The sequence below is a fragment of the Corella eumyota genome, chromosome 6 (assembly GCF_963082875.1).
Source record: "Corella eumyota chromosome 6, kaCorEumy4.1, whole genome shotgun sequence".
NCBI classification, from domain to species: domain Eukaryota; kingdom Metazoa; phylum Chordata; class Ascidiacea; order Phlebobranchia; family Corellidae; genus Corella; species Corella eumyota.
The window spans coordinates 6,289,321-6,311,816 of record NC_137495.1 but is presented as its reverse complement, the minus strand read 5'-3'; the positions used below and the strand labels follow the sequence as shown (position 1 = coordinate 6,311,816).

Here is a 22,496-nt window from a genome sequence, read left to right as displayed (position 1 = left end):
AAAATTGAAGATACTATCTTAATAGGATGTAAATTAGATAAACTAAAATATTGCATTGCTAAATAAAAATCAATTAAAAATTTATGGACAATCACTTTTGATAACAAAAATACAACAAAAAAGTACTTTTTCATAATATGTATGATCATAATGTTTTTACTTGTGTTTTTATAAAAATAGTGACATTACTGCTATACATCGTGGTTTTTGTGACCGTTTTATAATATTGTTGTTGTTACTTTCTTGAAGTAGTTGCTGTAAATATTTCGTGTTGTTGTTGTTGCAAGTGTTTTATTAATATTGTTTCCTGTCATCATTTTATTGTTGTTACTTTATATTTTCTTTTTGTTTCTGCAGCTATACTTGAAACTTTGTGCAAGTTTTAGTTTTGAATATTTCTGTTGTTTTATTTTGGCTTTGACTTTGAGGTTCCTGCTTTTGACAAATCAATAAAAGAAACACTATTTGTAGAAGATACCTGCAAAAAATATTTTACCCAATTAAAACACTCACATAAAACATAAATTATAGTAAACCTAACACAAACATAAATGTTTAGTAATAGAAAGAATATACGTTATCCGGCAGCATGGTGTAATGGTAAAAACACTTTCTACACCACACATGAGGTCGTAGGTTCAATCCTCACTGATCTCATGCTGTAGCGCCCTTGAGTAAGGAGCTATAAACGGTATAAACTCCTGCTGAGCCAGCACTTAATCAGCAGCATAATTATTGCGCAATTATAATCTATAATATCCCAAACCGCCACAGGCAACTCGAGACTGGGTTGGAGTAACTGATGTTACACTATGTTTGAGTTGCGCATTCGACTTTTCCACATCGAGGTTAAAGATATATACAAAAAAAAAAATTAAAAGTTAGATATCTTAACAGTAGCTATACCCCAGACTAGATGGTATTAACAACAAGCAATTATACAATCACAATTTATATCATTTTGTTATGTTTTATCCCTTTTTTTACTTACCAAATAGTCTGGGGTCTGATTGTGCAGACATTCTCTTTTACTAATACAAAGTTGAAAATATATTAAATTCAGTTTTTCCAATGAGAAAGACATGCAAATTAAATAGTGGACAACACATTTTAAGGCAATATTTAGTTTAAATTGCTAAGGTTGCTATCAAATTACTTTGCCAAGGCAGGTTATCTAGGTAGAACTTAAAATAAGCTTAAATAATATGGGTTTAAATAATATGGGTTCAAAATTAAATAATTATAAACAACTAAAATTAATTTAATTTATGATAACCCTTCCCCAGTAATATCAAAAAAGTAAACTATTCAACATTTTATATTAGTTTTGGTAGTAATATTGTCTGATTTGTTACAATGTTTATGAAATTCAAAAGTTTGTTTTTATTTTAAAAGTATTTTCAGAACTTAGATTTGGATTTAGAAATATTTTACATTAAAACAATGAAATATTTACCATTCCCACGTTTTTGTCTTGCAGTTCCCTTTTCTGGTTTTGTATTTCTTTTCTTTGCTTTTCAAGTTCAGATTCTTTCTTAGATAATTCAGAAAACAAGTGAGAAGCCAACGTGTTCATAGAAAACAATGAAGTTAGCACAAGACTCTATAATAGAGATTTAAATTAGTGACAAGGCTAGACACAAATTTTAAGACTTTGCTACTTTTATGTTATTATCACAATTGAGTTAAAATGCATTCAATTTAACCTGACACCCATACCTCGGTTTTGACTTTTGACTTTAAAACAGTTTCAGAAAGTTTTGACAAATTAATCAAAGAAAACAACTGATCAAAATGCTGCTTTCGATTTTGTTCATCATGTTTAATCCATCTTATAATGGCATCATAAACTATCTCCTCAATGTACAACTAAACAATTTCACTGATGATTGTATTGTTATTTTAATGTATTCTAAGACGTAACAAGTAGTTACTTGATAATATTTACTAACAAGGCTGGTCAAGGTAACTAACTAATATAAATATTCAATCAGCTTTAAAGCAACTTACAGTGCAAAACATTTTCAAAGCTTAAACTAAGAAATTGTTCTTTAACAATGACCCGACCAAAATTTTGAGAAATAAAACTAATTGTTTTTTGAACCACATCTTCAATCTAAAAAAAAATTATTGATTATTCTTTCATTAATGTACTTTCTAATTCAATATAAGTATTACCTTACCAAGTTATATTAAAGTTGTACAGTAAATAAAACTACAAACCTTATGATGTTGTGAATACAAAAGTGTTGCGAAACAATTTTCTACATTTAACTTTTTGATGAGATAGTTGTCACAGAAAGCTAATAGATCTAAATGACAGACTTTTTACTATTAAAAACTAGAAATTTAAAAAATATTTACAATTTTTTGAAGTCACAAAACAGACTGATAATTGGTTTGTGTGCAGAGAATTCTGTGTCATCAGAGTTAATTTTGACATCACAATACTGTTTGTTGTGTTTCCGATCCCTGTAATAACCACAAAAAGTCAAAAAAAGATAACAAAAAAGTAAAAAACATGATTTTTTTGGATTACTTTTGATATATGTTTTGCTTACTCATTTAACTTGTTGAATATTTTGGCAAAATGGTTCCCCTTGTATTTTTTAATTTCAGTCATTTTTTTAAAAATATTTTAATTAACTTTGACAAAACTCTTAGAAATTAAAAACAAAAATCTAAAAATTTAACAGAAAATATTGAAGTTATTTTAGTGATAATAATGAAACCTAAAACATTGCTAAAATAAAATGCAACTATAAATATACAATACATTTAGAAAAATGTAATATCAATTTTGTTTATACAAACAGCACCACAAAAAACTAAAATATACACATGAACTTGCATTAATATTAGTTAAAGAAAAATAAAACTTGTGCAAAATATTTTTAAAGTAACTATTCTTCTAAAATAGAAACTTAATCAATAATTAAAATGTAAAGCAAAGATAATATTAAGTAAAGTTATATATAAAATCAAGTCTTAAATATTAGGTTATATGCTACAGCTACAAAGTTAATTTTAAATAGGACAAAAAATTTCTTCCTTTGAAATTAATCCAAAATTCACGAACAAGATAAAAACTATTATTTATGATCAAAAGAAGTTTTTTTAAATGTCACTTATTAATTTGAATCATCTAAAAATAAACACAAATATTAGGGTTGAATTAAAATATTATTTTTTTAATAATAAAATTTAAAATAAATCAAACCACAGTTGCATTACCTTTGCTTGATAAATTGTTAAATAACAAAAATTTAAAATAAAACAGTATTTATATAATTTAAATATTTACCTCTAAAATCATTACATACAGCTCTATTTCTTACTAAAAATTTAAAGTATAAAATTATCGTTAAATAGATTTTAATGTTAAAAAACTTTTTAAATAAAATGTTAATAAAAGATATACTTACAAGACTGTATTTGCTGTATTTGCTGTATTTGGTGCTGCTAAAAATTAAAATATTAAAAATAGAACAATTGCCGTTTATTAAACCAAATCTTTATAAAATTTGCAATTACCCATTTAACATTTTTGGATTTGTTAGCTTGTTGTTGTTGATTTTGCTAAATAAAAAATATAGCAAAAATTATAAATAAAAAAAAATTTTTGGTTTGTTAAAAAAACATATACCCCAAAATAATTTGGCTGATGAAAAGTTTGTGGTTGATTGGGGCTCTAAATAAAAAAAATTAAAATAAAACAACCTACAAAAAGATTTACATTTACAATAAATTATTGTATATTATTTAAATAAATATTTGTTTGTAATTTATATACCGGCATTCGGCCACACTGAGTTTCAGGATTTGATTTTAAATTTCCCTAAATAAAAGTAAGGTTACAAAAAACATATATTAAAAAGTTATAAATCTTAATGTAATCAAACATGTTCTATTTCAATTACTGATGCACATATAACAGTACATGACACTAATTTTGGTCTGTGCACCAACAGGCTTGTAAATTTTCCTACATAATAAAAAAACAAAAAAATAAAAATTATGTAAACAGTAACAAATTGTTTTACAAAAACAAAAAATGCCTTAACATTGTTAGACAATAAATTTTTAAATTTATTTCGTCATTTATTTTACTAAAAAACAATAAAACATATAAATTTAATAAGTACACTAGATTAGCCTAAGTGCTTTTTAACAAAAATTTTTTGCATTCAAATTAAAAAATGTGCTTACCCAACTCAACTATTAAACAATTTATTTTAGTCGTGGTAGTAATATTGTCTGCTTTGTTACAATGTTTACAAAATTCAGAAGTTTGTTTTTAAAAATATTCTACACTAAAACAATAAAATATTAACCATTTCCCTGTTTTTATTATGCAGTTCCCTTTTCTGGTTTTGTCTTTCCTCTCTTTGCTTTTTAAGTTCAGATTCTTTTTTAGATAATTCAGAAAACAAGTGAGAAGCCAACGTGTTCATAGAAAACAATGAAGTTAGCACAAGACTCTATAATAGAGATTTAAATTAGTGACAAGGCTAGACACAAATTTTAAGACTTTGCTACTTTTATGTTATTATCACAATTGAGTTAAAATGCATTCAATTTAACCTGACACCCATACCTCGGTTTTGACTTTCGACTTTAAAACAGTTTCAGAAAGTTTTGACAAATTAATCAAAGAAAACAACTGATCAAAATGCTGCTTTCGATTTTGTTCATCATGTTTAATCCATCTTATAATGCCATCATAAACTATCTCCTCAGTGTACAACTAAACAATTTCACTGATGATTGCACTATTATTTTAATGTATTCTAAAATGTAACAAGTAGTTACTTAAAAAGGCCGGTCAAATTAACAAATTTATATGATTTTCCGATCAGCTTTAAAGCAACTTACAGTGTTAGCTTGTTCTAAAAGCAAAACATTTTCAAAGCTTAAACTAAGAAATTGTTCTTTGACAATGACCCGACCAAAATTTTGAGAAATAAAACTAATTGTTTTTTGAACCACATCTTTAATCTAAAAAAATTTAATAATTATGCACTCATTAATGTACTTTCTAATTCAATATAAGAATGTAAATAAAACTACAAACCTTATGATGTTGTGAATACAAAAGTGTTGCGAAACAATTTTCTACATTTAACTTTTTGATGAGATAGTTGTCACAGAAAGCTAATAGATCTAAATGACAGACTTTTTACTATTAAAAACTGGAAAATTAAAAAATATTTACAATTTTTTACACCTTAAAAAACACACACCTGTTATTTGCATGTAATCAGCAGCTGTGTGAATTTCAAATACATTTTCTTGAGTCAAAGTAATTTTTTCTGTGTAAACAAAATTCATTATTTCCTCCAATATCACAGGATTTATACTCTTCAAATTAGCAACTGATGAGTATTTCTCTTTCATCTTGAAAAAAACTTAGTAATCTTTCTTGAAATATCCTTGAATTATTTTTATCCAATGTATTCATAATCCAGTTTGATATATTATCAAGTAACTACCATATTTAATAAACTGTTATTTAGAAACAGAGGTTGTTATATCAGAAAGGCAAACTATCTTAAACAGCGTGCTATCTTTATATTTACCTCAGAAAAAAACAACTTCTCCATAAATTCACAAAACAAACCCATAATCGGTTTGTGTGCAGAAAATTCTGTGTCATCAGATTTGATTTTGACATCACAATATTGTTTGTTGTTTTTTCGGTCCCTGTAACAACCATAAAATAATTAAAAAATATACATAGAGTAGTTATTTTATTTAGTTATATTTAACACAAACAAAAAATATAAAGTTTAGCAAAAATAATTTTAAAAACCATTTTTAAATTTGTTACTTACTCATTTAATTTGCTAAATATTTTGGCAAAATGATCCCCTTTATATTCTTCACTATCAGTCATTTTTAAACAACCCTAATTTACCTTAACAAAAACCTAAATAATTAAAAGGTAATTAAAGAATCTCTTTCAGATAAAATTATGTAAATAATTGGCAACGATTTTTATAAAAGTAATAAAAACCATAATACACAAAATATAAAAATTGAAGATACTATCTTAATACGATGTAAATTAGATAAACTAAAATATTGCATTGCTAAATAAAAATCAATTAAAAAATTATGGACAATCACTTTTGATAACAAAAATACAACAAAAAAAAATTTTGATTTGATTTTAAATTTCCCTAAATAAAAGTAAGGTTACAAAAAACATATATTAAAAAGTTATAAATCTTAATGTAATCAAACATGTTCTATTTCAATTACTGATGCACATATAACAGTACATGACACTAATTTTGGTCTGTGCACCAACAGGCTTGTAAATTTTCCTACATAATAAAAAAACAAAAAAATAAAAATTATGTAAACAGTAACAAATTGTTTTACAAAAACAAAAAATGCCTTAACATTGTTAGACAATAAATTTTTAAATTTATTTCGTCATTTATTTTACTAAAAAACAATAAAACATATAAATTTAATAAGTACACTAGATTAGCCTAAGTGCTTTTTAACAAAAATTTTTTGCATTCAAATTAAAAAATGTGCTTACCCAACTCAACTATTAAACAATTTATTTTAGTCGTGGTAGTAATATTGTCTGCTTTGTTACAATGTTTACAAAATTCAGAAGTTTGTTTTTAAAAATATTCTACACTAAAACAATAAAATATTAACCATTTCCCTGTTTTTATTATGCAGTTCCCTTTTCTGGTTTTGTCTTTCCTCTCTTTGCTTTTTAAGTTCAGATTCTTTTTTAGATAATTCAGAAAACAAGTGAGAAGCCAACGTGTTCATAGAAAACAATGAAGTTAGCACAAGACTCTATAATAGAGATTTAAATTAGTGACAAGGCTAGACACAAATTTTAAGACTTTGCTACTTTTATGTTATTATCACAATTGAGTTAAAATGCATTCAATTTAACCTGACACCCATACCTCGGTTTTGACTTTCGACTTTAAAACAGTTTCAGAAAGTTTTGACAAATTAATCAAAGAAAACAATTGATCAAAATGCTGCTTTCGATTTTGTTCATCATGTTTAATCCATCTTATAATGCCATCATAAACTATCTCCTCAGTGTACAACTAAACAATTTCACTGATGATTGCACTATTATTTTAATGTATTCTAAAATGTAACAAGTAGTTACTTAAAAAGGCCGGTCAAATTAACAAATTTATATGATTTTCCGATCAGCTTTAAAGCAACTTACAGTGTTAGCTTGTTCTAAAAGCAAAACATTTTCAAAGCTTAAACTAAGAAATTGTTCTTTGACAATGACCCGACCAAAATTTTGAGAAATAAAACTAATTGTTTTTTGAACCACATCTTTAATCTAAAAAAATTTAATAATTATGCACTCATTAATGTACTTTCTAATTCAATATAAGAATGTAAATAAAACTACAAACCTTATGATGTTGTGAATACAAAAGTGTTGCGAAACAATTTTCTACATTTAACTTTTTGATGAGATAGTTGTCACAGAAAGCTAATAGATCTAAATGACAGACTTTTTACTATTAAAAACTGGAAAATTAAAAAATATTTACAATTTTTTACACCTTAAAAAACACACACCTGTTATTTGCATGTAATCAGCAGCTGTGTGAATTTCAAATACATTTTCTTGAGTCAAAGTAATTTTTTCTGTGTAAACAAAATTCATTATTTCCTCCAATATCACAGGATTTATACTCTTCAAATTAGCAACTGATGAGTATTTCTCTTTCATCTTGAAAAAAACTTAGTAATCTTTCTTGAAATATCCTTGAATTATTTTTATCCAATGTATTCATAATCCAGTTTGATATATTATCAAGTAACTACCATATTTAATAAACTGTTATTTAGAAACAGAGGTTGTTATATCAGAAAGGCAAACTATCTTAAACAGCGTGCTATCTTTATATTTACCTCAGAAAAAAACAACTTCTCCATAAATTCACAAAACAAACCCATAATCGGTTTGTGTGCAGAAAATTCTGTGTCATCAGATTTGATTTTGACATCACAATATTGTTTGTTGTTTTTTCGGTCCCTGTAACAACCATAAAATAATTAAAAAATATACATAGAGTAGTTATTTTATTTAGTTATATTTAACACAAACAAAAAATATAAAGTTTAGCAAAAATAATTTTAAAAACCATTTTTAAATTTGTTACTTACTCATTTAATTTGCTAAATATTTTGGCAAAATGATCCCCTTTATATTCTTCACTATCAGTCATTTTTAAACAACCCTAATTTACCTTAACAAAAACCTAAATAATTAAAAGGTAATTAAAGAATCTCTTTCAGATAAAATTATGTAAATAATTGGCAACGATTTTTATAAAAGTAATAAAAACCATAATACACAAAATATAAAAATTGAAGATACTATCTTAATACGATGTAAATTAGATAAACTAAAATATTGCATTGCTAAATAAAAATCAATTAAAAAATTATGGACAATCACTTTTGATAACAAAAATACAACAAAAAAGTACTTTTTCATAATATGTATGATCATAATGTTTTTACTTGTGTTTTTATAAAAATAGTGACATTACTGCTATACATCGTGGTTTTTGTGACCGTTTTATAATATTGTTGTTGTTACTTTCTTGAAGTAGTTGCTGTAAATATTTCGTGTTGTTGTTGTTGCAAGTGTTTTATTAATATTGTTTCCTGTCATCATTTTATTGTTGTTACTTTATATTTTCTTTTTGTTTCTGCAGCTACACTTGAAACTTTGTGCAAGTTTTAGTTTTGAATATTTCTGTTGTTTTATTTTGGCTTTGACTTTGAGGTTCCTGCTTTTGACAAATCAATAAAAGAAACACTATTTGTAGAAGATACCTGCAAAAAATATTTTACCCAATTAAAACACTCACATAAAACATAAATTATAGTAAACCTAACACAAACATAAATGTTTAGTAATAGAAAGAATATACGTTATCCGGCAGCGTGGTGTAATGGTAAAAACACTTTCTACACCACACATGAGGTCGTAGGTTCAATCCTCACTGATCTCATGCTGTAGCGCCCTTGAGTAAGGAGCTATAAACGGTATAAACTCCTGCTGAGCCAGCACTTAATCAGCAGCATAATTATTGCGCAATTATAATCTATAATATCCCAAACCGCCACAGGCAACTCGAGACTGGGTTGGAGTAACTGATGTTACACTATGTTTGAGTTGCGCATTCGACTTTTCCACATCGAGGTTAAAGATATATACAAAAAAAAAAATTAAAAGTTAGATATCTTAACAGTAGCTATACCCCAGACTAGATGGTATTAACAACAAGCAATTATACAATCACAATTTATATCATTTTGTTATGTTTTATCCCTTTTTTTACTTACCAAATAGTCTGGGGTCTGATTGTGCAGACATTCTCTTTTACTAATACAAAGTTGAAAATATATTAAATTCCGTTTTTCCAATGAGAAAGACATGCAAATTAAATAGTGGACAACACATTTTAAGGCAATATTTAGTTTAAATTGCTAAGGTTGCTATCAAATTACTTTGCCAAGGCAGGTTATCTGGGTAGAACTTAAAATAAGCTTAAATAATATGTTTTTTAACCTGTGTGTCTTTTAAATATTGAACTTGATTAAGAAGATAGTTGACTATCTTGTCCATACACTTACTGCAATCCTTGATTACTTTCTGTACAGAAATATAAAGTAAAAAAATTGTCCCCCACAACCAACAGAAGTCTAAGATATGACAATAAAATTTCATGCCATAATTCAGTTGTATAGTTTCTATATCAACAATATATTAAAATAAATAAAAGGCAATACTTACCTCTTTTATAAATGTTTCTTTCACAAATTTTTCACTCAATTCAGAAAGATCAATCATCCCGAACATGTTGTAAGTAAACTTTTGCCGATTGTAAACGTCATGTTTTATCCACTTTAGTACAGCATCACACACCACTTCCTTGGAAGTAGTCTAAAAAATCACATTTAAATAAATAAATTTTGAATTTAGCTTTGAATTTAAAAAATGTGACAATAATTAAAAAAATAATAAAAAATTTACACTAAAAAATCATATTAAATATAACAAAGTTTTTTTTTGTATATATCTTTATCCACAATGTGGAAAGGTCGAATGTGGACCTACACATAGAGTAACATCAGTTACTCCAACCTAGTCTCGAGTTGCCTGTGACAGGTTGAGATATTATATAGATTATTATTGCCCGATAATTATGCTGCTGATTAAGTGCTGACTCAGTAGGAGTTCATTCCGTTTATAGCGCCTTACTCAAAGGCGCTACAGCATGAGATCAGTGGGAATTAAACGCACGGCCTTATGTGTGGTGTAGCAAGTGTTCTTACCACTCCAATATCAATAGATAAAAAATAGTTTAAAAGCAGTAATTACTATTTTGTTTCTGAGATTAAACAAGTAAAACATGTCTTCGTAAGGCAAATCCAAATATTCGTTCATTGAAATAACTTTCTCGAAAAAGATTGCGCGGAAATTTTCACCATCGACAGAAGAGCATCCGATTTTCTCAAAGTTGAAAAACATTAAAAACTCAAGGCAGTTGTCAAAATTCATTTTCTGACTCAAAAACTCTTTGCAAAAATCCAAGATTTCTAAAATAAAACAACAAATAGCAAAGTGTATTTAAAAATTTTACAACATTACAATTTAAAATTTTAAATTTACCTGGAATTCCTAGGTATTTAGCAGCAGAGTGGAGATGAAAAATATTATCATTTGTAATCGCAAGTCTTTCTGTGTAAATAAAACTCAAAATATCGTCCATTACCATAGGGTGAATGACGTCCTTCACGTTAACTACTTGTTTAAAATTAGCAACAGGCTAAAATTAAAAAAAAAATTTTAGATGTTAAATTGGTACTTAGTGTCAGATTAAATTTTTTTTTTTGTATATATCTTTATCCTTGTTGCGGGAAAGTCGAATACGCGACTTAAACATAGAGTCACATCAGTTATCCCGACCCAGTCTAGAGTTGCCTGTGGCAGTTTGGGATATTATAGATTATAATTGGCCGATAATTATTCTGCTGATTAATTGCTGGCTCAGCAGGAGTTCATACTGTTTATAGCGCATTACTTAAAAGAGGTACAGCATGAGATCAGTGGGGATTGAACCCACGGCCTCATGTGTGGTGTAACAAGTGTTCTTACCACTACACCAGGCTGCTGGTCGATGTTGAGTTAATACCTAGTGTCATACTAAAACTTGTAACACTTCTATCAATAATTTTATTAAAAGCAAACAACACATAAAAAAATTGTAAGTAGTAAGGAGGCAAATCTTACCTTGGTTGAGAACAACTTTTTAAAGTATTCTGAAAATGCTGAAACTATGGAACGATGAACTGAAAACTGCGTCGTGCCGGCATCAATAACACCGTCGCAAAAAAGTTTGTTTGATAATCTTTCACTAAAATAGTTATTGTAATTATTACTAATTCTTGGGTTTAACTTCAACTATCAGCACAGTCATGCCATAGCACTTTAAAAGTAAATACAAAAAAAGTAAATTTTACAATTCACTATCTTTTTTACGTTACTATGAAATTCCTAATCCTTTATTAAATTTTATGTTTAATTTAACAACAAATTATTTATAATAAGTCTTTTGTAAAATGCAATAAATCAAAAAGTACATATAATAATAGATAACTTACTTGTTTAGTTTTTGGAATATCCTTTGTATGTGGGTGCCCCTATAAAGAGTGCCTTTTCTTTCAATAACTCCATGAATTTTAACGAAAGGCTTAACATCATCTATGACAACCTGGGTATTTATGAAACAAAATGAAGAGGTTTTATTAACACAAACTAGCACTTAAAAAATCCTTAAATTTAATGACTACCATAGCATATTTATTTTTATATTAGGTACATTGGGTAAAGCTCTGAACATTATACCATTATGTCCTAAATTCAATTTGAATTGCTCCACCTTGCTTGTTGAAAATTACTTCACATTTAACTTTTAAAATATTTTTTAAATTGTACCTCATGGTTTCCACTTCTTAAAGACCCAATCAATTTAACAAGATTCTTGGTCAGTTCTTGCAAACATCTATTTGAATCCATTACCAATGTCTGGTTTATAAAATAATAATATTTTTTAATATTTTTTGGTTACTTTTGGTTTTACATAAGAAGATAAGTAGAAGTTACATAAACTACAATATTACTGCATACAATATATTACATTATTACTTTAAACATATCTTTGCAGAATCCTTTAAAATTTGGTTTATATAATGTAAAAAAAATGTAGACATTTAGCTGCAAACTATCAAAAGCATAAGGACATAAATTTATATTTTTGCAATTTTCCTGTGTTTATTTTTTTCAAAAATTATTTCATTGTTTAGGTATTGGTACAAATGTTTTTACCTTGTTTATTAAAACTGTCTCCAGATACTTTTGAGACAGTTTTGCAGGGTTTAGTTCAGAAAACAACCTGAAAAAGAATTTTTTTCGATGCTTTTCATTAAAAGAAACCCAACTTGAAATCGCATCAAAAACGTTTTCTTCACTTACTATACAAGAATTTTTCTAAAAATTAAAAAAAAGTTAAGTTATTCAAACATTTATCACTTCATAATTTAAAAAGAGCTAAATTTCTCATTGAAGATTAAAAACCAAGTATTTTATATGCCTACATTTTCTAACCTGTTTGTTTCTTAATTGAATCAAAAACAACACATTGTCACATTCTAATTGCAAAAACTCTTGTTCCTTCAAAATTTCTTTCAATTTATGGCACAAAAGTTTAGTCAAACTTTCACTGATAGCACTTTTTGGCAGATTTTTGCACATGTAACAGTAGTAGCGAAAACAATTTTCTCGATCGGCATTTTTGTTAAAGTAGTCCTCACAAAATTTAGTTAGCTCTAAAAAACACAAATATGAATAATACAAAATTGAAAACTTTACTTTTTTAAATGAGTTTTATTTAGGTAATGAGGTGTTTTACAGCTTTATTGTTAGGCTTGTAAGCCTGGCCTAGTTTCCAGTTCACCACACTATTTTTTAAAAATGATTGTTATTTCAAAAATATTGCTTCAATATAATTTTGCAAATATCTTTATTAAGCTTGGCAAAAATTAGCACTGTTAGTGCCTTTTAGTGCTTCAAAATAAAACCAGTTTGGGTATAAGTTTCCTGTATTACTTAAACTATTACCAGGTAACTTCATCAACTTTGCAGCTGAATGTAATTCATAAACGTTCTCTTCTGAAATGAAGATTTTGCCGGTGTACAGTAGAATAAGAATTTCTTCCATTCTCTTTGATGAACAAGGTCTTATTACTGCACTGTTGTGACTCATTGACTGTTAAAAAACGTTTAAAAAACTGGTAAAAATTATATTAATACCCACTATATATCTTGATGCATACATAATTGCATTGCATATATTTATAAATGTTTTTTTTTTTTTTTAAATGTATTGGTGTATGGTTGATGTATGTTTTAATAGATGTCTGAATGTATATTCTGACAGATGTGTTGATGTAAGTTTCGATATATGCCTTGATGTGTGTTTTGTAGTTCAGTTGATATATGTTTTGATATATATCTTAGTATAGGCCATGATGTATGTCTTGATATATACTTTGTATATGCCTTGATGTATGTCTTAATACATGTCTTAATAACTGTTTGAATATATAACATGATGTATGTCTTGATAAATGTTTTAATATCTGTCTTGATGTATGCTGTCCAGAAAAAATACTTGTTGCAACCATAACCATTTTTTAACAGTGGCAAAATACCATATTTTACATAAAAACTAAATACACATCATTTTCTCCAAAAATTACACTATCAAGACTGTTTAACTCACCCCATTGCAAAAGATTTGTTTAAAATAATCTGAAAATTCTCCCAGAATGCTTTTGTGTGTAACAAAACACTTTGAATCCACATTCATAACAAAATCAGTCAGCAAGTGCCCTATTTGTCTATCACTAAAAATAAATTTATCTGTTGAAAACAAATTAATACTTTGAACATTAAAATAGTATACTATCAAAAATAATTGAAAAAAAGTTAGTATAGTTTGTAAATCGTTAGAAATTATATTATCCTTGAATCGCAATTCCCAGCGGTTAAAAAAAGTGTTAACTTTGCTGTTTAAGTCCAATATTTTTGGGTAAGATGCTAAATAGACATGTTACTCAGAAAATATTTAAAAAAAGTCCACTTAAAATAAAAATAAGTTAAAAGCAAAAGCAATCAAAATTACAAAATAAATGCAACTGTTGGTGTGGTTAAAAAAAGACACAGGCTTGTACATTTTTAACTTTTTTTTTGTATATATTTTTATCCTTGATGTGGGAAAGTCGAATGCGCGACTTAAACATAAGGTAACATAAGTTACGCCAACCCAGTCTTGAGTTGCCTGTGGCAGTTTGGGATATTATAGAAACTATAATTGCCCGGTAATTATGCTGCTGATTAACTGATGGCTCAGCAGGAGTTCATACCATTTATAGTACCTTACTCAAGGGTGCTACAGCATGATATCAGTGGGGATCAAACCCACGACCTCATGTGTGGTGTAGCAAGTGTTCTTACCACTACACCTCGCTGCCAACTTACTTGTTTAATTTCTCAAATATCTTGTTTAAATGATTTCCTTTAAATACAACTTCGGTTTTCTGTTTTTAAAAAATAAAGGTAAAGAGTTAAATTTTTTAAAATAAATACAAAAAAACTTTTATAAATTTAAATAATATAAAAACATTTTTATACCTCCTTCTTTGCTTTTTTAGATGGTGTTGTTTTTGTGAATACATTTCGCTTTGTCCCAGATGTACTATCCATTAAATAAAAGTTTTACATAACATTAAAAAAATACCCTAAATGTTTAACCTAGAAAGTAGAAATAAAATTTAAACATCAACAATAAATAATAACAACAATACAAAATACAGTATTAACTAATAAAAGAATAGGATAAGTTATATGAAAAACCATTTTATTACCATTGATTTCAGTTAAAATAAAGTAAAATTAATTTTGAAAGTAAAAATGAAACAATCAACGAAATAGTTACATAAAAAAACTAACAATGTATTAAATGAACAATTCTATAGACTAAACAAATCTGTACAAACCAAACAATATAAAGACAAAATTTAATTTAATTTTTAAAATAAAAATTTAGTTGCTTATTACAGTAAATAAACACAAGTAAATTGAAGTTTAGTCATCATTCAGTAAAAAAACAATAACAACATATAGAGCTTTTTCTAAAAAATATTAGCACAATCATTTCCTAAAAAAAATACAAGAATTTTTTTAAATTTAAACATTTACTTCTTTACTGGGGCACCAAAACTGAAGGAACCATTTCCAAAATTCTAAATGAACATAAAGTATATAATGTATATGTAATAATATCAAATAAAAAATTTAAACTTTTTGAATTATGATGTTGACTATTTTACCTCAGTACTAAAACTGAATGGACTTTTTTCAGAATTCTAAAAATGCATAAAAAATGTAATAAACACATACCAAAAGCAAATAACGAATTCATACTTTTTAAATTAAAATATTGACATTTTTACCTGTGTACCAAGTCCTTTTTTAGAATCCTAAAAATGCATAAAAATGAGATGTATACCTTATGTGTGCTTAAAACAAATTTGTATTTTTTAAATTAAGAAATAAACTTCTTTACCGAATTAAAAAAACGTCTGTAAGATTTTTTTTTGAAATTCTAAAAAATGTGAATATAATTTTAGCAAATAATAAATTGGTATTTAATAAATTAAACATTGACTTTCTTACTGGTATAACAAAACCGGAGAAACCTTTTTCAGAATTCTAAAAATGCATGACAAAATAGAATGTATCAGTAATAATAATAAAAGCGAGCAACAAATTTATAATTTTAAATAACAACATTGACTTCTTTACCTGTGTACCAAGACTAAAGGCACTTTTTTTCTAAAAATACATAAAAAAATGATATATGTTAAAAATTTGTTTTTGTAAAAAATTACAATTTCAAGATATATTGCATGCAACATTTTTAACAAAGTTTTTTAATATCATACCTCTAAATTATAAATTTTCTCATTTAAGGAATCCTGCAAAATACATGTTGTTTACCTTTTTATTGCAACTTTTACTGTATATTAAATGCATACCATTTCATCATTTTTCACTGCAATTGAATTTTTTAAAATTCCAATTTCATTTCCAAAAGATATGACAATGGCATTTAAACAAGTTGCTGAATTCTTAATTAGCTCCTAAATAGTTTGAAAAAATACCAGTGTTACATTTCAATATTTTTTTAATATGCAAAATTTAATTCATGTTTTAATCTTACTTTACTTAAATATAGAAATATTTTTATACCTCAGTGTTTATTACATTTAATAGAAAAATTTCTGAAAATTTAGACAGATCAAGCAATAAAAAAAGTGAATCAATGTATTTTTTCCTTTTTTCTTCATCCTTTTTAATCCAATTTATTATTAAATTGTAACCTATCTCTTTTGTAGACATCTAAACAGATTATAAGATTAAATTGATAACATTTTAAAATAATTTAAAAGAATTTTTTTTTTTTTGTATACATATATAAGTTTATCCTTGATGTGGGAAGGTCGAATGCGCAACCTTAACATAAAGTAACATCAGTTACTCCAACCTAATCTTGAGTTGCTTGTGGCAGTTTGGGATATTATAAAGATTATAATTGCCCAGTAATTAAGCTACTAATTAGGTGCTGGTTCAGCTGGGGTTTATACTGTAGAACAGTGGGAATAGAACCCATGACTTCATGGTGGTGTAGCAAGTATTCTTATCACTACACCATGCTGCCGGTTCTTAACTTTAATTAACTAGTTCATAAAGTTCTTGACATCATTTCCACCTTTATCTCACAAGAAATACCCCAGTATAATGTTATTTTACCAAACCCTTTTTAAAAAATATGTCCAAACTACTAAGAACTTGTCAATAACAAAAATTTATTAATAAGAAATACTTGCTCAAGTAACTATCTTGGTATATTTTAAAAAAACTACTTGACCAAATAAACTGATATATAAAATTGCCTAAATCAAATTACCTTTGCACAAAAAAACAAACGTTGATATACATAAATTAAATTTTAAAAAATCACATAACAAAGTTTACCTTCTGATTTTTTAAAAGAAGAACAACAATGTCGAAGGTAAGGTCAAGAAATGCTTCTTGTGCTACTACAGCATCAATGTTATTTAAAATAAATTCAACAGATGTTGTAACTAACTCTTCATGTTTTCTTGGATGAAAAAACATAACTCTTTCTAAACAGTTTTCAACATCTATTTTTTGAATGAGGTAATCAAGGCAAAATTGCTGAAGCTCTAAACATGATCATGTTTAAAAAACATACACAAAAAAACAACTTTACATGCATATTGAAAATAACTTTTACCAATCCAGCCTGGTATTAAATTGCCCGGTTTAGTGCATTATTTTATTTATGTGAGAGTTTGGTGCTGTCTTTAGGCATTGGGAATTAGGTTAAGAAAGCGAATGCGCTAAATTCTTACTGCCGTAATATTTAGTAACAATGTGAAGTGCCTTAACTAATGCCCAAACCCAGATAATACCTGTTAAGTCCATGTAATCTGCTGCCATTAACAATTCATAAACATTTTCTTTTGTTATGACGATGTTTTGAGTGTATATAAATGTCATAATATTTTCCATGATTTGTGGTTTAATATTTTCGATTTCCGCAATAGAATTGTATTTTTCTTTCATCTAAAAAGATTTTTTTATAAAGTTAATTTTTTACAACCAGTGGCTAATAAATATGCAATTAATTCTACAAAAAAAAGATATGAATAATAACAACAGAACCATTCTTAAATTGAGAAAAATTTGTGCATAAATACCAATTTTTTAAAGAAATTTGAACTCAAAAATATTTTTGATATCAACCATAAATTTTCACTTCACCGAGATGTTTACAAAACTCTAATTTTTATTACAAAATTATGAATAGTTAAAAGATTTTTAAAACAACTCTGTAATTTTTGCCTTCTTTTAAAAATAATTTTAACAACATACCTCAGCAGTGAACATTTTGTCCAAAAACTCAGAAAACAACCTAAGAATCAATTTGTTTGCGGGAAATTCAGTGGAGTCAGATTTAATTACGACATCACAATATTCCTTGTTTGTTTGCCTGTCTCTAAAAACACATTAACAGTTAACACAAAGCTAGAAAAACTGAAAATAAATTTTTATTTAGAGTCTTAGTGTAAAATCTGGCCCCTTATTACAAAGCAATATTTAAGTCAAAGTTTATACTAAAAAAAAATTAAAACCTACTCATTTAACTTGCTGAAGATTTTGTCAAAATGAGATCCCTTAAATTCCAAACCGTCACTCATTTTAATTGCAGGAGTTAAATTCTGTTTTTAAAAAATATCTAAAAAGATTTAAAAAAAATAGTTTCTACAAAATCACAGTGTCTAATTTACACAAACCACTAAAAATAAAAATACAAACAAAAGCACAATAAATAACTACTATAAATTGTTTTAAATAACATCTAAACTAGAAAGTATATAAGTTTTTTTTAATTCTACTTTTTTAACTTTTTTTGGAATTCAAATGTGGACAAAAATAAATTTTTTTTCAGTACCAGGTTTACCATTGTCATCAAATATTTTAATCAGTTTTTTGTTTTTTGGAATGTTTTATGCTCGAATAATTGTAGTTTACATGGCTACGTTCCCTTAAAAAATGTTTTGACCCTGTGTAAAGAGGTGCAGGGGGTCGGTTTCGACAAGTTGGCTGTCTTTCTTTAGAAATTTTATTAGGCCTGTTTCGAAAAGTTTTTGGCCTGTTTTGAGTTGTAGTAGAATTCCCTTGAAGGGTTATCGAATTGTCTTGAGAAGAAGGTGGTTTGTCTTGAGAAGTTGGCAAGCTGTTTTGCGAAGGTTTTAGTTTGTTTTGATTTGTAGTTAGATTCTCTTGAGGAGTTATCAAATTGTCTTGAGAAGTAGGAGGTTCGTCTTGGGAAGTTGACTTGTCTTCTTGGGAGGTTGACTTGTCTTTAGAATTTGACGTCATGTTTTGCTTACTTATATCAGAAGAAATTTTAAACTTGATAAATTGACCTAAAAAACATAACATTTAAATTTCCTTTAAACATAACCACTTGATGTCTGTGACGAATTTATGCATCATATGACAAATTTATGTAATCAAAATAAAAGTATAAGCCTATTTATAGCTTTGCTGTTACAAAATAAAGTAAAATAACAAAATTTAAAACATACCTATTTAACTTGTTTTTTTGTAAACTTCAGACTTTCAATAATTTAACGTAAATAACATTCAACCTAAAAAAGTCTAAAAATTGAATAAACAAGTAAAATATAAAAACTTATTCTACACAGCTTTAAAGTTTCTAATTAGCACAGACTACTATACAATAAAACAAAACTTACAAAAGTTAAAAAATGACAAATAATAATTTAACTTTAAAACAATGTTTAATCTTTAAAGTCCCATTATTGTCTGTTTTTATTTTTTCTGTTTATATGCTTTTTCTTCTTTTTTTTAGCATTTTTCTTATTCGCTTTGGAGTTATAATTTTCCCAGTTTTTACGACCATAATCATCAATGTCATCAGTAGAGTCATCATTTTCACATTTAGTGTCTGGGTCCAATTTCTGACGTTTTGAATGCTCCTTGCTTACACTAATCCCAGTTTCATGGCTTCGTTTTCTTGAAGTTGAAATTTCTGATCTGTTATCAGAATTTGACACCATGCTTTGAGAAGTTGACTGAGTGTTTGGAGAGTTTAGGACACTTTGGGTTGATAAGCTGTCTTTAGAATTTGACCCATCAGAAAGTGGTTGCTCATTTTGAGAGGTTGGTGACTTGTCTTGTGAACTTGACGAAATGTTTTGGTCACTCACTTCAGAAGGAATTTCAAACTTAATATATTCATCTAAATATGGATTAAATTTCATATTCGAATAAACAACTAAGTGTCAATTTAAAGAAATACATTATCAGCCTAGTTTTAATCCAACTACTTTAATTTAAAGATATTTTATTTATGTTACAAAAATTAAACCTAAGACCTGAAGTCTCTTTATTTAAATATAAAAACAGTTGTAGTATAACTAATCTAGAGTCCTTCGATTACTTTTTATTTACAATAATTAATGTTTTAAATAATTTTTTAATAATTACTTACAAGTATGGAGGTCAATCACAGATTGAAAATATCTTGGATGTAAAATTCCATGTTCATCCCCCTCACATAAAACTACATTGTTTGATGACAGAAAAAACTTTAAGCCATCTAAATGTATAATATGATCGTGGCTAGTGTAAAATATTGATTAACAGGATAGAACAATGCAATTTTACATTTACATTATTTTTTCTACCGGCAGTGTGGTGTAGTGGTAAGAACACTTGCTACACCACACAGGAGGTCAAGGGTTCAATCTCCACTGATCTTATGCTGTAGCGCCCTCGGGTAAGGCGCTTTAAACGATATGAACTCCCGCTGAACCAGCACTTAATCAGCAGCTTAATTACTGGGCAGTTATAATCTATAATATCCTAAACTGCCACTGCACCTCAAGACTGGGTCGAAGTAAGTGATGTAACTCTATATAAGTCGCGCACTCGACTTTTCACATCGACGATAAAGATATAACCAAAAAAAAACAATGCAATTTTACAAAACTAATGACTAAACAAAGCTTTTATAGTCCTTGTTACAACATACAATCAAGCCTAAGTTGCGTATTCAAGCCTAAGTTCACATATTAGATAGGCAATTAAATTAGCCTTTTCTTATTAAGAACATTTCTCTGTAATATAGCAAAGTTAAAACTGTAAAAATACCTGTTATAGCTTGAGCAAGATCAATTTGAATAGCAACTTCACAATCTGACCGCATTCCACTAACTACTCTTCTATTGCCAGGCAATCCAATGGCAAAATGAATGTGGTTTCTCTAGTTTAAAAAATAAAAACAAAATTTAAAGTCTGACTCTTGCGAACACAACAACTAACCAAAAAATTTTAGCAACTTACATTCATTCTTTTGAGTCCAGTGTTTTTGATTAGTTCCCAATATTCGTAATAGGTTCCATGCACTACCTTTGGATAGTTATGGACATCCTCAAGTTCTATTGGTCTTAAGTTCAAATTTTTGACCTTAAAAAATAAAAAATAAAATTTTTGTTATTAATTTTTTTTTATGTAGGTTTTTCAGGCATTTTTAAAAGGTAAATACTAAACATACAATGAATAGAACATCAATTTAATTATATATATATATATATATATTAACAAAGGTGGGCACTAAACCGTTAATGCGTTAATCGTAATTAACAAAGTTAAATTTTTCGATAAAATTTAACTTTTAAGTTAACTTTAAAAATCGTTAACGAACCTGTTAACTTTCGTTAAATTGTGCTTCCGTTAAATTAAGTCCGTTAATTTAATATTTTTACAAGTTTACCATGGTAATATAAAAGTATATATGTTTTATTTTGCCGTTTATTGGGTTTAATCGTTTCAATTTTAAAGGATGTATTGACGATGTATTGACTGACGTATAAACGATGTATTGACGACGATGACGATGACGATGTATTGAAATTTTAAACAATGCAGTTTTGAAAACGCCATTTAAACTTACGTTCGTGTAGTTAAAATATCAACTAAGATAAAAACTGCTGTTTTTTTAAAATAGGGTCGTTTCTTTGTTTGTTTTATTTAAATTTTAACGTTAACGTTTATCGATAACTACCGTTACATTTTGTTTAAATTAACTTACTAACGTTAACGAAGTCAATATACTATGTAACGAATTGCCACTTAATGAAGTTACTTTCTCGGTTAACTGTGCCCACCTTTGTATATTAGCTTATTGAGTTACCCTTACAACCCAACCAGTTCAAGATATTTTTGAAATACATAAAAAATAGCTAAACAAGACTTTTTTACAAGAGCAAATCACTACAGTAATAAGTTAAGCCTTAAGCCTACACCTAATTAAGAAAAAAATCCATTAGCAGGAATAGATCAAACCAGATTCGATATTTAGTAAAGCCCAGGTCATTACTAACCGACAGCGTGGTGTAGTGGTAAGAACACTTGCTACACCACCATGAGGTCGTGGGTTCAATCCCCACTGATCTCATGCTGTAGCGCCCTTGAGTAAGGCGCTATAAACAGTATAAACTCCTGCTGAGCCAGCACTTAATCAGCAGAATAATTATCGGGCAATTATAATCTATAATATCCCAAACTGCCACCGGCAACTCGAGACTGGGTCGGAGTAACTAATGTTACTCTATGTTTAAGTCGCGCATTCGATTTTTCCACATCGAAGATAAAGATATATACAAAAAAAAACAAACTTTATTACATAACATGTAAATCCCTTTAATTTTTTTACCTGAATAGT

At 27.4% G+C, this 22,496-nt stretch overlaps 3 protein-coding genes across 16 annotated transcripts; all 3 read right to left on the bottom strand.

Annotated features, from left to right (window-relative positions):
- Positions 1-1,725: 1,725 nt before the first annotated feature.
- LOC145754864 (kelch-like protein 2) lies at positions 1,726-6,778 on the bottom strand. 7 transcript variants are annotated; one of them, XM_082571010.1, is made up of 17 exons: positions 6,679-6,778; positions 5,835-5,929; positions 5,580-5,703; positions 5,244-5,397; positions 5,075-5,163; positions 4,876-4,998; positions 4,598-4,747; positions 4,335-4,481; positions 3,794-3,838; positions 3,647-3,691; positions 3,535-3,579; positions 3,426-3,459; positions 3,305-3,337; positions 2,365-2,472; positions 2,224-2,312; positions 2,011-2,116; positions 1,726-1,869 (listed from the first exon to the last, which is right to left on the bottom strand). In XM_082571010.1, exons 2-17 carry the CDS (start codon positions 5,894-5,896, stop codon positions 1,859-1,861), a joined length of 1,365 nt encoding a protein of 454 aa, XP_082427136.1. In that variant the 5' UTR covers positions 5,897-5,929; positions 6,679-6,778; the 3' UTR covers positions 1,726-1,858. The 7 variants fall into 7 exon arrangements, 6 of the variants coding, with proteins under 6 accessions (XP_082427136.1, XP_082427135.1, XP_082427140.1 ...); XM_082571009.1 differs by having other exon boundaries at positions 3,426-3,462; positions 6,679-6,771; XM_082571014.1 differs by lacking the exon at positions 6,679-6,778 and having other exon boundaries at positions 3,426-3,462; positions 5,244-5,312; positions 5,835-5,848.
- A 1,495-nt stretch (positions 6,779-8,273) lies between these two features.
- Positions 8,274-14,952, bottom strand: LOC145754861 (uncharacterized). 2 transcript variants are annotated; one of them, XM_082571005.1, is made up of 15 exons: positions 14,783-14,952; positions 14,630-14,688; positions 13,872-13,995; positions 13,208-13,355; positions 12,695-12,915; positions 12,416-12,577; positions 12,026-12,115; positions 11,692-11,801; positions 11,321-11,444; positions 10,700-10,856; positions 10,409-10,626; positions 9,821-9,970; positions 9,596-9,679; positions 9,370-9,409; positions 8,274-8,856 (listed from the first exon to the last, which is right to left on the bottom strand). In XM_082571005.1, the coding sequence occupies exons 1-14, from the start codon at positions 14,852-14,854 to the stop codon at positions 9,407-9,409; spliced, it is 1,722 nt and encodes a 573-aa protein (XP_082427131.1). In that variant the 5' UTR covers positions 14,855-14,952; the 3' UTR covers positions 8,274-8,856; positions 9,370-9,406. The 2 variants fall into 2 exon arrangements, with proteins under 2 accessions (XP_082427131.1, XP_082427130.1); XM_082571004.1 differs by lacking the exon at positions 9,370-9,409.
- Positions 14,953-15,163: 211 nt separating this feature from the next.
- Positions 15,164-19,559, bottom strand: LOC145754867 (kelch-like protein 12). Of its 7 annotated transcripts, XM_082571018.1 has the most exons (14): positions 19,333-19,559; positions 18,377-19,170; positions 18,113-18,236; positions 17,650-17,803; positions 17,189-17,400; positions 16,403-16,552; positions 16,189-16,293; positions 16,096-16,128; positions 15,956-15,985; positions 15,827-15,862; positions 15,717-15,755; positions 15,604-15,630; positions 15,481-15,516; positions 15,197-15,393 (listed from the first exon to the last, which is right to left on the bottom strand). In XM_082571018.1, exons 2-14 carry the CDS (start codon positions 18,436-18,438, stop codon positions 15,346-15,348), a joined length of 1,056 nt encoding a protein of 351 aa, XP_082427144.1. In that variant the 5' UTR covers positions 18,439-19,170; positions 19,333-19,559; the 3' UTR covers positions 15,197-15,345. The 7 variants fall into 7 exon arrangements, with proteins under 7 accessions (XP_082427146.1, XP_082427143.1, XP_082427144.1 ...); XM_082571021.1 differs by lacking the exon at positions 15,481-15,516 and having other exon boundaries at positions 15,198-15,393; XM_082571022.1 differs by lacking the exon at positions 15,717-15,755 and having other exon boundaries at positions 15,199-15,393.
- Positions 19,560-22,496: the final 2,937 nt, after the last annotated feature.